Raw genomic sequence first — 15995 nt, 5'->3', positions numbered from 1 at the left:
GTAGAATCGGATATAGATCAAAGCCAAGCGAACAGTCTGAATAATGGACAAGTCAAAATGCTGCAACGCTCTTTTTTTTTACCACAGGTTGGCTAGCTTAAGAGATGAAACTAAACAAGTGGAAGAAATAATTTGACTTCACAAAATCTGGAACTGGCTTACCGTGGACGGAGCCAGCAGCGGAGGCAAAGCGCCTCGACGAATGTGTCGGCCGGAGTTGTTTTGGAGAACCAAAACTTTTCCTGTTTATAGCTAAGGAATGAGAAATTTCTGAGGCTAACAAAAGTTAGGAAAGATTTAGGAGACCTGTTGGAGGCTTATTTTTTCTAATTTCCTATCTTTCTTTTTAATTTTTAGTTTGGGGATATTTTAAGAGAGTTTTTGGAGATGCTCTTAGCATATAAGAGGGTTTAGCTAGGCAGCTGGAGATCATCAGTTCAGTAAGTTCAGCCTTCTTGACTTGTACAGTTGTACTGAGGTAGGTCTCGTCTGAGTTGGCAACGACCATGCCTGCCGTCTCGGCCGCCGCCTGCTGCGCCGCCACAACGCCGGCAAACGAGGTGGCGGAGGACCTCCTCGGCTTCCTCCGCGTTCTCAGAGACGGCACCGTGCTCCGGTCGCCGGCGGACCCAGTGTTCTGCCCGGCCACCTTCCCCGGCAGCCACCCGTCCGTGCAGTGGAAGGAGGCCGTCTACGACAAGCCCAAGAACCTCCGCGTCCGCGTGTACAGGCCGACGACGCCGCCGGGGACGAAGAAGAAGCTCCCAGTGCTCGTCCACTTCCACGGCGGCGGCTTCTGCCTGGGGTCGTGCACGTGGGCCAACGTCCACGAGTTCTGCCTCCGCCTGGCCGCGGAGGCCGGCGCCGTCGTGCTCTCCGCGGGATACCGCCTGGCCCCCGAGCACCGCCTCCCCGCGGCCTTCGACGACGGGGCCGGGTTCATGCGCTGGCTCCGGGACCAGTCAGCGATCGGCGGCGCCGGCGCCTCCGACGCCTGGCTCGCGGAGGCCGCCGATTTCGGCCGCGTGCTCGTCACCGGCGACTCGGCGGGCGCCACGATCGCGCACCACCTCGCCGTGCGCGCCGGCTCGGCCGCGGCGGAGCCAGAGCCGGAGCCGGAGCCGGGCCTCCTCACGGTCCGCGGCTACGTTCTGCTCATGCCGTTCTTCGGCGGCGTCCGGCGCACGGCCTCGGAGGCCGAGTGCGCGGAGGAGGCGTTCCCGAACCTTGACCTGGTGGACCGGTTCTGGAGGCTGTCGCTGCCGGCCGGCGCCACCAGGGACCACCCGGCGTCCAACCCGTTCGGGCCGGACAGCCCTGACCTGGGCCCGGTGGACTTCCGGCCCGTGCTCGTGGTGGCCGGCGGCCTCGACCTGATACGCGACCGCACCGTCGACTACGCCGAGCGGCTGGCGGCGATGGGCAAGCCCGTGGAGCTCGCCGAGTTCGCCGGCATGCCCCACGGGTTCTACCTGCACCAGCCGGGGTCCCAGGCCACCGGCGAGCTCATCCAGACCGTCGCCCGGTTCGTCCACGTCGTTGCGCCAGAGGCTGCGGCTTAATTTACTCGGCATATGCATGCATCCGTGCATGTATCCCGTTTCTTGTCGTCGTGTTGTGGTTCACTCGTATACCTCATCTTTTTTCTCTTATGAAATTCTTGTAGAGTAAAACCCTTCTCTCTCTGATGTCTCGGTTGAATGATCCAAATAATGGACCACTGGTTTGGGATTTTTAATTCCATTCTGCTAGTTCAGACTTCAGAGGTAACGCTAGGGGAAGCTAGCGTTTGGTTCTAAAATATGGTGGAACGGAGTAATTTGTTATTGTCTGAATTAATTTTATGTAGTACGAAGTAGTTCTAAAAACGAAAAGTTATGCTTAAATGTTAAGCCATTTAGCCTATCAAAATCTCTCGGACGGAGTCATTCTATTTCAATCGGTTCGGAACCAAACACTATGTTAATTAGAGACGAGGGAGCTGAGTTTGCTGCAGGTTACTACTAGATAGTACTGACTTATAAATTATTATAAATTATGTACTATATATGTTCATAATATGGTTCGTAGACTGACTAATTTCTTGCTTCGTACTATTTTGCTAGCATAACCATAACCAATTATCATTTACGCTCTTAGGCTCTGCCATATAAAGTCATAACATGCTGGGTGTGTTTGGTTATAACGACAGAATAGGATGGAAAAGGATAATCTCTTCAATAAGGTTGTTTGGTTCAGACACAGGGGTTATAAAGGACGATCCTAATATTATCCCAATTGTTCTTCAAAATTAGAAAGACGAAAGAGAACGTTAAAGAACTTTTATGTCATGTCTACAGCTGTCTCACAACCAAACGTATCTAAAGTCCTAGCTGTACAAAATTAGAGGGATAAGAGAGCACGTCAGAGAACGGCAAGAACTTCCGTGTCCTTTACTGGACACAGGGCTGACCTTCTAGGTGCAGTGAGGCACATGCATGTACGATGGCCACGCTAAATTATTTCCGTAATTTGTGGTGCATGATGAGTAGGACAAACATTCTTCCACAGTTCGACATTTCCTTGGAGTATCTTGGAGGAGGTTTCAAATTATGAACGATGGCTAGTGTCAAAGAAAAATATTGAATCGGTCTTAATTAATTAGAAGTGCGTACCCAATAGGGCTATATATATATCCCAATATGTGTGATCTCATTAGCAGAGAACTGATCTTCGGTTTTACTCTTTAATCCTAGCTAGTATTAGCCTCGAGACTAATATATGTGAAAGGAAAATAGGTTTAAAACTGTTGGTCACTTGTTCTCAAATGCTATAAATTAAGAACAAGATAATACAATTGTTAATGGTTAAAAACCTTCGTCATTCGAAGCATTATATCATCGTGGATATAATGATCTTTAGACAAAGGTCATGAAAAACATACCTTCATCATTTTATGATATAAACATGAATATAAGTAAGAAAATGAAAGAATACAGATGAATGAAGATAATATTTGTTATATATTCATGATTCATTTATCTTTATTGTACATAAATAAACGTTGAAAATATTCATATTACAATAATACATTCGGCTTGCCAGAAGGTGAGAGAGCAAGAATGGCGTGAGAGAGATTACAATCCAGCGTGAACAGTACGGTGCTACTGTTCATCTATTTATAGGCACGAGACGCAGCCCGGATAAAAGTATATTTATATCCCTGGTAAACTCCTATAATCTTAACATAAATTATTGAGGACTATAAGGTCTTTTAGCACATCAGGGACTTGTCAGTTTAGGAAAAATCCCTGGTGTCTTGGGCTTCAAAGAAACAAAACTCAGTAGCTCTATCCACCGCCGAAGCCGAGTATATTGTTGCATGCCATTGTTGTGCACCATTACTCTAGATGAGGCAAACTCTTAGGGACTATGGCTACAAGTTGAGCAAAAGTCCCTCTCCTATGTGATGTGATAATGAGAGTGCAATCCGCATAGCGGATAATCCCGTTGAATACATCCGCACTAAAGCATATAGACATCCGGTATCACTTTTTGAGAGATCACCAACAAAAGAAGATATCGAAATTGCTTATGCTAACACAACCAATTAGCCGATATCTTTACCAAGCCCTTAGATGAAAAGACTTTTAGTAAGCTTAGGAATGAGCTAAACATATTAGATTCTTAGAACTTTGGTTGAAACATTGCACATATTGCTCATTTATATACCTTTGATTATGTCTCTTTTATTTGGTACAAATGCATATTTCTTATTCTTCTTGTGCCAAGGCTAAGACTAATGTGCTTCCATGAGTATCTCTATGATTAGTCTTAGATTGAAAGGAAAATTGAGGATGAGTATCATCCATCCTTTGCACTCCTTATAAATTTTCATTCATATTCATTGAAGGAGAATTTGTAGGCCTCTCAAGTTCTTCGTTTTTTACGATTAATGCCAAAGGGGGAGAATTAAAGGCCCAAAGCAAAAGGACCACACCACCACCCTGTTTTTCAAAAACTATATTACTAAGGGGGAGAAATTTCAAATTACAAAAACCCTCTTGACAACTAAGGGGAGAAATTCTTCAGGGGGAGCTTTTATTTAGCCAAAGGAAAAGCATTTGAAACAAGGGGAGAATTTTTCAAAATCTTGAAAATGTTTTTTAAAATCATATTCTTAATATCATTGGCTATTTACAAAAGATTTTGAAAAGACTTTTCTCAAAAGATTTGTAAAAACAACCTAAGTGACGTGAATGTGGTCCAAAATGTTAAAATATAAGAAAGCAATCATATATACTTAGAAATACTTTCGGTTGGTTTAAATTCAAAGTAACTTATGCACAACTGACAAATTGCAAACTAGTTACATTCCTACACTTTATATTTGCTTTGGTTTGTGTTGGCATCAATCACCCAAAAGGGAGAGATTGAAAGGGAAATGGGTTTAAAACATTTCCTATAATCGATTTTGGTGTTTGACGTCCATCACAAACCACGTGGACTAACTAGTTTGCCTAGTTGTCATTTATCTCAGGTGCATAAAGTTTAGCATAAACCAACAAAGAAAATAAGTTGAAAAACTCTACAAAGTTTGGAGCAAAGACAAGCATTGGTGTTGCTAGTGGCGCACCGGACACTGTCCGGTGCCCAAGCCAAGGCACCCCATGAACTGGCCGCTCTCGGGTTTTTCACAGAGTCGCTATGCTATAATTCACCGGACTGTCCGGTGTGCACCGGACATGTCTGGTGAGCCAACGAAGCAACGGTCAACTACGCCCAACGGTTGACTGCGGTGAACAGTGAACAGTGGACATCGCAGTCAGAAGTCAGAACACACCGGACTGTCCGGTGCCGCAAGAGGACAAAGGACTTCAACGGTCAACTGCTCTAAACCCTAACGGTCTGCTGACATGGCATGCACCAGACAATGAACAGTGTCATGTTCGGTGTGCCACCGGACTGTCCGGTGTGCCCATCGACAGCAACTACTGGAATAGTGGTTGGGCTATAAATACCCCAACCACCTCCATTCAAGTCATCCAAGTTTTCTGAACTCCATATTCAATACAAGAGCAATAGCCTACACTCCAAGACACAATCAAAAGATCAAATCCTCTCCAAGCCTCAAAATCAACCCAATTGCTTAGTGACTTGAGAGAGGGTGTTTAGTGTTTCTTTTGTTGCTTGGATTGCTTTTTCCTTCTCACTCTAATTTTTCAAGTGCTTTGTAAAGCTAGCAAGAGACATCTAAGTGTGTGGTGATCCTTGCGGAGTCTTAGTGACCCAAATAATTAAGGAGAAGCACTCAATCGATCTGTATGACCGATTGAGGGGGGGGGAAGGGTTGGAATAGACCCGGCCTTTGTGGCCTCTTCACGGGACTAGGTTCTTTGGAACCGAACCTCGGTAAACAAATCACCGTGTTCATTTGTGTTATTCTCAACTAGATTTGTTTTCCCTTTTCCCCTACCCTAAAAGTTCTCTTGCTCATATTGGTTTGAGTTTGCTCCCAAGGTTATCTGCATTGAATGAGCAACTCATAGCAAGGAGAATTATCTTCCGCACTTCGAATTATTTCTAATGCTAACCCTGGGTGTAGTGCGTATTCAAAGTTCATAATTTTTAGGTTTCACCTATTCACCCTCCCCTCTAGGCGACTTTCAATATGCTACCTTTGTAGACAGGCCAGTGAGGTTTTTTGTCTAGGTTGATGGCTCTAGCTAGGACGAAAGATCACCTTTCAGGGCTTAAATAGGAAGGGATTTACTCTTCTATGGATTCTCTCCAATTCCCTTACCACTAAATCAGCTCTTAATGATAGCTGAAGCCACTAATCAAGACAATAGTTGTTAGCTATATATATCCATCTTTCTTATCCTCTAGCCCGAGCCCTCCAGTCATTTAAAGCGCTTTGTTCTTGCTTGAGCTATTTGTGAATAGTTCATTCCTCCGTCCATTTCAGGGTTCTAATGGTTAGCAACTTTATCACCCTCTTGCATTGCTATTATAACACATTCCATGGTTTATAAATATAAGGATTTATGGTTTTTATAATAGGAATAATGGGGTAATTTTTTTATTAATATGCCATTTGAGCTAGAATTTATTTGATAGTTTGCATGTTTAGAAGAAAAAAAACATTATGGCACTTGATCAAAATAAATATCCATCTTCTGTTGCTATTATATATCTCATTTCAGGGTTTAGAAATATAGAAATTTGTGGTTTTTTAGATTGGGGGTATGTGGTTCTTTTCCATTTATACACCAATTAAGCTCAAATTCACTTGATAGTATACACATGTAGAAGAATAAAGTTTATAGTAGTTGATCAAGATAACTACACGTATTTCCTTTCATTGCTAGTATAGCTTATTTTATGGTTCAAAAATAGAGAAATTTGGGGGGAGGGTAGATTGGTAAATATGGTAATTTTTTTATTTATAAATTATTTTATATTGAGAAAGTTATTTGATAGTTTGCATATGTAGATGTGGTTTATTATTTATTATAATTGATCAAAATAAGTTTAGAGTAGCTAGATGGTGTCTCTGTCTAGATTCACGGTGGGGTTCGTGAGCGACCAAGGCTGGACCATCATTATATAGGACATGGTCTATATAATCAAGACAGGGTATGCCATGTAAAGACAGTCATGTGGGCTTAAGTACTCACTTGGACCTTGCCATGTAAAGACAAGGTATACCATATTTACCCTCAAAAGATGATTTAGTTCCCATATGCTGAAGTCACAAAATTGAACTCGGTGGGCAGATTCCACCACAAGAAGCCCGGCCGGTGAACTAAGCTATCACACTTGAAGCTACATTTAGAGCCCATCTAAGCTAATAGAGCACATATGTGTGATATGGCTAGAGATGGCAATGGGTACCCGAAACCCGAAACCCGATGGGTTTTTACCCCATTAGGGTACGGGTTTGGGCCAATTTTCATACCCATGAGTTTGTTAATGGGCATAAATCTGTACCCAGCGGGTTTATGGGTACGAGTTTGTTCCTATAGTACCCAAACCCGTGAACCCGTGGGTTTTTTAAACCCGACCAAACCTAGTGCATATTGTCATTTTATTTTATAAACGAACAACAAACTTGTTATTCCTTATTTACTTCATAATTTTTAACAATTGGTGAATGTATCAGTAATCGGTGAGAGTGTTGCTTGCTTGCTATTATAGTTTTTACTAGCGTTATATATGTGGTGGATGGATAACTTAGTGCAAGGTCACTTAATTATACAACTTATTATTTGTATTTCATTCTCTCTACTAATAATTTTATACCAAATCATGAACTCGTTGTTCATTACATAGATTTTGGATCATGATATCATTAATCATTACGATACTTATTGATTATGAGAAGATAATTATATTGGAGATGAAACCCGCGGGTAACCCATGGGTACCCGTTAACCCGATGGGTATGGGTTTGGGCAAAATCTCAAACCCGTCACGGGTACGGGTTTTTTAATGGGCACAGATATTTTTCACGGGTACGGGTTTGGGACGGCAAAACCCAGCGGGTTTGTACCCGTTGCCATCTCTAGATATGGCCTCCTCTGTTTACATGTAATACCCAAAGTGTAAGTAAGAACAAAAGTAGAAAACTGCTCTCCTTTATATGTGTGTGAATCTCTATTTATCATCACATGTGGCTACTCATGTGTAAAAATGAGTAAATCATTACTGAGACACAAATAAACCATTGCATAATATTGGATTTTTGTTTGTGCATTTAAAACAATAGTAATATGAATAAAAATAAAATAATAATGAAGAGGATTTGAGGAAAAAGGAGAGGAAAAGAAAGGATATAAAAATATAAATAATATATGTATAGTTATATTTTTAAAATTATTACTTCTAATCTCACAATATAATTTTAGGATAAGTTTGTCATAAGTTTAAGTTTAAACTAGGATTAAATTTGAATTGGAAAGGGAGGAAAGGAAATAGGAAAATGAACAAATAAAAGAAAAAGACAAAACCTCATATGGGCCAGCGGCCACCCAATTCAACCCACTCACCCATCCACCACGCGCGGCCCAGACTGCGGTCGTGGGCGCCGACAGGCGGGCCCGTGCCGTCAGCCCCTCACGCGCGCGTGTGTGTGCCGACTTGAGGGCCCCACTGGGCGGTCACTCTCTTGCGCGCTCGTCCTCACCATTTCACTGCGCGTGGACCCATTCGTCCACCTTCCAGCCTTCGTCAATCGCCATCGCGCGAGAAGCGCCGCGCCGACCGGATCACAACCCCCTCGCGCGAGCTCCGCAAAACTGCCGCTGACCGAGCCCAACCGTAGGAATAAAACCCTGGGGCGCTTCTGTTCCCCCTTCCGCTATCCCGCGCAAGAGCCATCAAGGGAGTTCACTGAGGCAGAACGAAGAGAAATGGGGAGAAATCCACATCGCCGTGCGCGCAGACTGAGCTAATCCCTGAGAGAGCTGAGGAACAGAGAGGATGCCGCCGCTAGGGAGCTTCGCGTACGGGGAAGCGCTCGCCAGGACGCAACCACGGTGGCCGGGCTTCGATGTCGCGGCCGGATTGACGCCGCGGGTGCAGCCGGGTCCTGGGATTCCACACCACCGCAGTGGAATTCGCACCAACACCGTCGATTGAGTGCTGTCGCCTGCTCGCTCGCTCCGTCGAACCGCGGGGAACGTTTCCGTGGCCACGCCATAATGGGATACCCCTCAGGGCGTCTTCAATTCCTTGCCGGAGATCTAGCACCACCGCGCATCCGCCCCTTCTCGTGGATAAGGCTCACCCCTGCGCGAATATCGGTAATAGCAGTCTCAACCTACTCACTTTGACTTCAATTCGGGTAGAGCGCTTCGGATTCGAGAATGAGGCATCTGGGAGAATGATGGCGTGTCACCGGCGATGGTGCATCGCCGTGGTTGGGCGGCGTCGCCATCCTGTATTGCGGGATGGGGTAAAGGGTCGTGCGACGTTGATCTCAACGTGGACGGTTACGATTAGACTCAGCTCTTCCCCTTTGGTTATTCTGACCCGGACCGTTGGATCCATCCTGAGCGGACCGGATTAGATCGTTGATAAGCTATTCGGTTACATTGGATCCGGGCCGTCAGATCCCGATCTAGCGGTTGGTGCTGCGTACCGATTGAAGGTTTTATCTGGTGCACCGGATCTTGATCGTGCGGCCCTGGATGCTCGGTACCCCTTCGTCGTACCTGTTTTGCATAAGAGCCCTCCTATTTTTAGGAAACCAACCCGCAGTCCGCTCGGGTGTCTCCCTGAGTCTGTGGAATTCTTACACCGTAGCCCCTGCAGTTTCCTGTAATTGAGGCCCAGTCCAGAGAATTACAAAACCAGAGAAAACTTATTAGAAAAAGGATTTTTAGTGTGAAAATAAATCCTAGAACTTGTTTAATTTGTAGAAAATTCATATGAACTCCAAATTGGTCCATTCCAGTTTCTAAATTTTCATAATATTATTGTCTATCTATTTGTGCCACTGTTTTGGCATGAAAAGCACATTAGAATTATTCTAGTACTTAATCTTGTATTAAGCAGATAAAACATTAGAAAATTCGTAACTTAAAATCTATAACTCCAAAATTAATAATTCCAGTTCCTATGATCTTATTTTAATGTCTAGATTATTACTGTGTATTTTATGTATATGTTTGGTGTGATGTTAATTTATGCTATACTATGTATGTATTGTATTGATGCGAGTAGACGAGCAAGCAACAGAGGATTCTGAGGTTCAGCAAGTAGAGATAGCTGAGCAGGAGCTCATTGAAGGCAAGTTGTGCCCTTGATCACTTCTTTTACCCATTCATGTTCTTATTAATCATAATGATCTGCATAGGTTAATTTTGCTGGGACCCAATAGGTTACCCTAGATTTGACTATCTTTATACCTTGTTTCACCACTGGTTTTACTACTAAATTTTTGGGTAGTACATGCTATTGCTTTATGTGGATTTGGGTATAAAGATATTTATGACTCATGATTACACTTTCTATTATCTGTTCATTATTTTATGTTTATGATAAGATCATTATGTTAATGGGAACATGGAGAACCACCCGGGAAAACAGTGCTACCACAAGGGTATAATGGGACGCCCTTGGCTGATTAACTAGGAAAGCTAGTGGAGGGCTACCTTACCCGAAAGGGGCAAGGGCAGTAGGGGAGTGGTCAGTGTAGGGAGGTCCTTGGGTTGATTTTGCTGCGATGGCGGTCAGGCAAGAACCCTGAACTGGAGCTTCCTATAAACTGTAGCGGGTAGTCTGAAGCTAGTGGAACTTTGTAAAGGCCTCGTAGTGGTACCCTGCCTCGCTTCCTCGGTAGAGGTGTATGGAGTCTGATCAACTCCGTGGCAAATGGGTAACACGACTTGTGGGTAAAGATGTGCAACCTCTGCAGAGTGTAAAACTGGTATACTAGCCGTGCTCACGGTCATGAGCGGCTCGGACACTCACATGATTAAATTATGGAACTTAAACTCAATTTGTCATATGCATTGCATCGCAGGTGAGGTTGTTACTTCTGTTCTACTACTTAATTGGGTTGGTATTTACTTATACTTAGTAATTGCTAATAAAATTTTGACCAACTTTAAAAGCAATGCTCAGCTCTAACCATCCTCTTTGGTAAGCCTTACACTTCACGTGAGCTCCCACCTTTGGCGAGTTCATGCACATTATTCCCCACAACTTGTTGAGCGATGAACGTATGTGAGCTCACTCTTGTTGTCTCACACCCCCCACAGGTCAAGAACAGGTACCGCAGGATGAGGCGCTTGGAGGATGCTGCAATGTGTTCGTGAGAAATCTAGGCCGTCGTCTCCCAGTCAACTTTGGGTTGCTGGACCGTTGTCTCCTTATAATGTAATTATTTATTTATTTTGTATAGAACTCCTGTTATGTAGTAAATATGTGACATTCGATCATGTGCCATGATTCATCATATGTGTGAGACTTGGTCCCAGCACACCTGGTGATTATGTTCGCGCCCGGGTTTTGGACCCTAAAATCCGGGTGTGACAGAAGTGGTATCAGAGGAAATGTTGACTGTAGGACGAAACCTAGTTAGAAAATGGATAAACCCTTACCTACTTATCTTACTCTGATTCTTTCTATACTCATCTTGTCTTGATCCTGTCTCACCTTCTACTGTTCTACTCTGATCATTCTTACATTTTCTACTCTGAGACAAGATGGATTTCAAACCTTGGAATCCCTACCCCTATGACATTTTTAAGAGATAGGAGACCTAAGACAAAATTACAACTAATTTCTCTGTAAAAAATGTTGGTTGATTGTTCTGATGATAACTGCTTGATTTGCTTCTTTGATTGATTGAAACATTATAGTCGGGCATCTTAGCATGTACCACCATAAGGTAATGTATTAGCTTTAGTAGGTGACACACTAATCTACTTAGCTAATAAATTCCCCGCAGCAACATTCCTCGTAATTACTCGCCTTGTCTATAATCCTTGCTTTCTTACCCTGTGTTTCTAACCCAGATGGGCTACCCCTATACTGTTAGAAGAGAGCAGTATAGACGTAATCCTTGGTATGTCATGGTTAAGAAAGGCAAAGGCAGTTTATGCACTGTGCTAAAGGAACCGTAGAACTCACCAGTTCCAAAGGACAAAGATTTGAAGTTGAAGTTGCAGTAACTACCACCATCAGACTAGCGGCATTTTTAGTAGATGGGAAGTTTGTTGGTGACAACATCCGTGTGGTTAAGGATTTTCCGGATGTCTTTCTAGAAGAGTTACCAGGGATGCCACCAGATAGGGAAGTTGAGTTTGTGATTGATCTGTTACCTGGGACTGCCCCTATTTTCAAACGGCCATACAGGATGTCTGTAGAAGAATTGAAGGAACTTAAGAAGCAGTTAACTGAGTTACAAGATGCTGGGTACATTCGTCCGAGTTCCTCACCTTGGGGAGCACCGGTCTTGTTTGTACAGAAGAAGAATGGATCGCAGCGGATGTGTGTGGATTATAGATCTCTTAATGATGTTACGGTGAAGAACAAGTATCCGTTGTCCCGCATTGAGGATTTGTTTGATCAGATGCGAGGTGCAAGAGTATTTTCGAAGATCGATCTCCGATCGGGATACCATCAGATGAGGATTAGACCATCGGATATTCCCAAGACGGCTTTCTCGACTCGATATGGATTATATGAGTTTACTGTTATGTCATTTGGACTAACTAATGCACCAGCTTATTTCATGAATTTGATGAATAAGGTGTTTATGGAGTATTTGGACAGATTCGTCGTGGTGTTCATCGACGATATTCTTATCTATTCTAAGAGTGAAAGTGATCATGAGAAACACCTGAGGTTGGTGCTACAGAAGCTAAGAGATAATCAACTCTATGCCAAGTTCAGTAAATGCGAGTTTTGGATTGACAAGGTGCCATTTCTTGGACATATTATTTCTAATGGAGGAATAGCAGTGGATCCTGCTAAGGTCAAGGAGATTATGGAGTGGAGAGTGCCCACTACAGTTACTGAGATTCGGAGTTTCTTGGGGCTTGCAGGATATTATCGAAGATTTATTGAAGGATTCTCTAAGATTGCCAAGCCTATGACCTCGCTTCTGGAGAAGGGCAGAGAATTTAAGTGGGAAGATAAATGTCAAGAAAGCTTTGAACAATTAAAGAAGAGATTGATGTCTCCACCGGTGTTGGTTATGCCAGATTTACAGAAAGGATTTGATATTTATTGTGATGCATGTGGCCAAGGATTGGGATGTGTGCTCATGCAGGAAGGACATGTGATCACCTATGTATCTCGTCAGTTGCGGAAACATGAATTGAACTACCCCACTCATGATTTAAAGCTGACAGCAGTTGTGCATGCACTTAAGATTTGAAGACATTACATTATGGGAACTAAGTGTCAAGTGTACACGGATCATAAGAGTTTGAAGTATATATTCGCTCAGAAGGATCTCAACCTTAGGCAACGCCGTTGGTTGGAGCTCATTAAGGATTATGATTTGGAGATTCACTATCATCCGGGCAAGGAAAATTTGGTTGCAGATGCCTTGAGTCGGAAGGAGCAGGTTCACTCCGCTTTCGTTGTCCAGCTACCCGATGAATTAGCAAAAGACTTTGAGAGACTCAATTTGGGAATTGTTACTCACACTGAAGGAGTTACCATTGAGTTGGAACCTACCTTGGAGCAAGAGATTCGTAAAGGTCAGGTTGGTGATGCTAAGATTCAAGAGATTAAGGATCTTATTACTGAAGGAAGAGTTCCGGAATTCACGGAGGATGAGCAAGGTACTATATGGTTCAAGGATCGGATATGAGTTCCTGAGATTGAAAGCCTTCGTGAGACTATTTTAAAGGAAGCCCATAACTTGGATTATTCTATTCATCCTGGTAGTACCAAGATGTATCAGGATTTGAAGCAAAAATATTGGTGGTATGGACTGAAGAGAGATATGGCTACACATGTGGCTATGTGCGATGTGTGTCAAAGAGTTAAGGCCGAACATCAAAGACCCGCTGGACTATTGCACCCGCTTAAGATTCCTAAGTGGAAATGGGAAGAAATTGGTATGGATTTTATTGTTGGACTACCCCGCACCCCTGCTGGGTATGACTCTATTTGGGTAATTGTGGACAGATTGACAAAAGTGGCTCATTTCATACCTGTGAGGACTAATTATACGGGAGCCAAATTAGCAAAATTGTATATGACTCGGATAGTTTGTCTACATGGAGTACCTAAGAAGATCGTGTCTGATCGAGGATCGCAGTTCACTTCTCGATTTTGGAAGAAGTTGCATGAGAGCTTGGATACAAAGTTGAATTTTAGCTCAGCCTACCATCCTCAGACTGAAAGGACTAATCAAGTATTGGAGGACATGTTGAGAGCTTGTGCCCTTCAGCATGGTAGTAGTTGGGACAAGAATCTACCTTATGACGAGTTCTCATATAATAATAGTTACGAAGCCGGTTTGAAGATGTCACCGTTTGAGGCTCTATATGACAGAAAATGCAGGACTCCTCTATATTGGGATCAGACTGGAGAAAGACAGTTCTTTGGACCTGAGCTTATTCAAGAGGCAGAAGCAGAAGTTCGAATGATAAGGGAGAATTTGAGAATTGCACAATCAAGACGGAAGAGCTATGCTGATACCCGGAGAAGACTACTGGAGTTTAAGGAGGGTGATCACGTGTATCTGAAGGTGTCACCAATCCGGGGTATGAGGAGATTTAAAGTCAAAGGAAAGTTGTCCCCTCGCTTCATTGGACCTTTCTTGATCTTAAAGCGAGTGGGAGAAGTTGCATATCGACTGGAGTTACCTGATCATCTGTCAGATGTACATGATGTATTCCATGTATCTCAGCTGAAGAAATGTCTCAGGGTACCTGAGGAGCAACTACCAATAGAAGACCTTAGTGTTCATGATGATCTGACTTATGCAGAATACCCTGTCAAGATTCTGGACACTTTGACTCGAGTTACAAGAAATAAGGTGATAAAGATGTGTAGAGTACAATGGAGTCACCACGGTGAAGATGAAGCTACTTGGGAGAGAGAAGAAGAGCTTCGCGTAGACTTCCCCCATCTTTTCCCTAGATCTTCTTAAATCTCGAGGACGAGATTCTTTTTAAGGGGGGTAGGATTTGTAATACCCAAAGTGTAAGTAAGAACAAAAGTAGAAAACTGCTCTCCTTTATATGTGTGTGAATCTCTATTTATCATCACATGTGGCTACTCATGTGTAAAAATGAGTAAATCATTACTGAGACACAAATAAACCATTGCATCATATTGGATTTTTGTTTGTGCATTTAAAACAATAGTAATATGAATAAAAATAAAATAATAATGAAGAGGATTTGAGGAAAAAGGAGAGGAAAAGAAAGGATATAAAAATATAAATAATATATGTATAGTTATATTTTTAAAATTATTACTTCTAATCTCACAATATAATTTTAGGATAAGTTTGTCATAAGTTTAAGTTTAAACTAGGATTAAATTTGAATTGGAAAGGGAGGAAAGGAAATAGGAAAATGAACAAATAAAAGAAAAAGACAAAACCTCATATGGGCCAGCGGCCACCCAATTCAGCCCACTCACCCATCCACCACGCGCGGCCCAGACTGCGGTCGTGGGCGCCGACAGGAGGGCCCATGCCGTCAGCCCCTCACGCGCGCGTGTGTGTGCCGACTTGAGGGCCCCACTGGGCGGTCACTCTCTTGCGCGCTCGTCCTCACCATTTCACTGCGCGTGGACCCATTCGTCCACCTTCCAGCCTTCGTCAATCGCCATCGCGCGAGAAGCGCCGCGCCGACCGGATCACAACCCCCTCGCGCGAGCTCCGCAAAACTGCCGCTGACCGAGCCCAACCGTAGGAATAAAACCCTGGGGCGCTTCTGTTCCCCCTTCCGCTATCCCGCGCAAGAGCCATCAAGGGAGTTCACTGAGGCAGAACGAAGAGAAATGGGGAGAAATCCACATCGCCGTGCACGCAGACTGAGCTAATCCCTGAGAGAGCTGAGGAACAGAGAGGATGCCGCCGCTAGGGAGCTTCGCGTACGGGGAAGCGCTCGCCAGGACGCAACCACGGTGGCCGGGCTTCGATGTCGCGGCCGGATTGACGCCGCGGGTGCAGCCGGGTCCTGGGATTCCACACCACCGCAGTGGAATTCGCACCAACACCGTCGATTGAGTGCTGTCGCCTGCTCGCTCGCTCCGTCGAACCGCGGGGAACGTTTCCGTGGCCACGCCATAATGGGATACCCCTCAGGGCGTCTTCAATTCCTTGCCGGAGATCTAGCACCACCGCGCATCCGCCCCTTCTCGTGGATAAGGCTCACCCCTGCGCGAATATCGGTAATAGCAGTCTCAACCTACTCACTTTGACTTCAATTCGGGTAGAGCGCTTCGGATTCGAGAATGAGGCATCTGGGAGAATGATGGCGTGTCACCGGCGATGGTGCATCGCCGTGGTTGGGCGGCGTCGCCATCCT

General features: G+C 44.1%; 1 protein-coding gene across 1 annotated transcript; it reads left to right on the top strand.

The window, feature by feature from the left end:
• Positions 1-449: 449 nt before the first annotated feature.
• On the top strand, positions 450-1733 carry LOC100194343 (putative carboxylesterase 15). The gene has a single exon (NM_001139379.1). The coding sequence runs from the start codon at positions 507-509 to the stop codon at positions 1560-1562; it is 1056 nt and encodes a 351-aa protein (NP_001132851.1). The 5' UTR covers positions 450-506; the 3' UTR covers positions 1563-1733.
• Positions 1734-15995: the final 14262 nt, after the last annotated feature.

This window comes from Zea mays, chromosome 7 (genome assembly GCF_902167145.1).
Source record: "Zea mays cultivar B73 chromosome 7, Zm-B73-REFERENCE-NAM-5.0, whole genome shotgun sequence".
Lineage (NCBI taxonomy): Eukaryota > Viridiplantae > Streptophyta > Magnoliopsida > Poales > Poaceae > Zea > Zea mays.
This window is presented reverse-complemented; position numbering and strand designations above follow the sequence as displayed.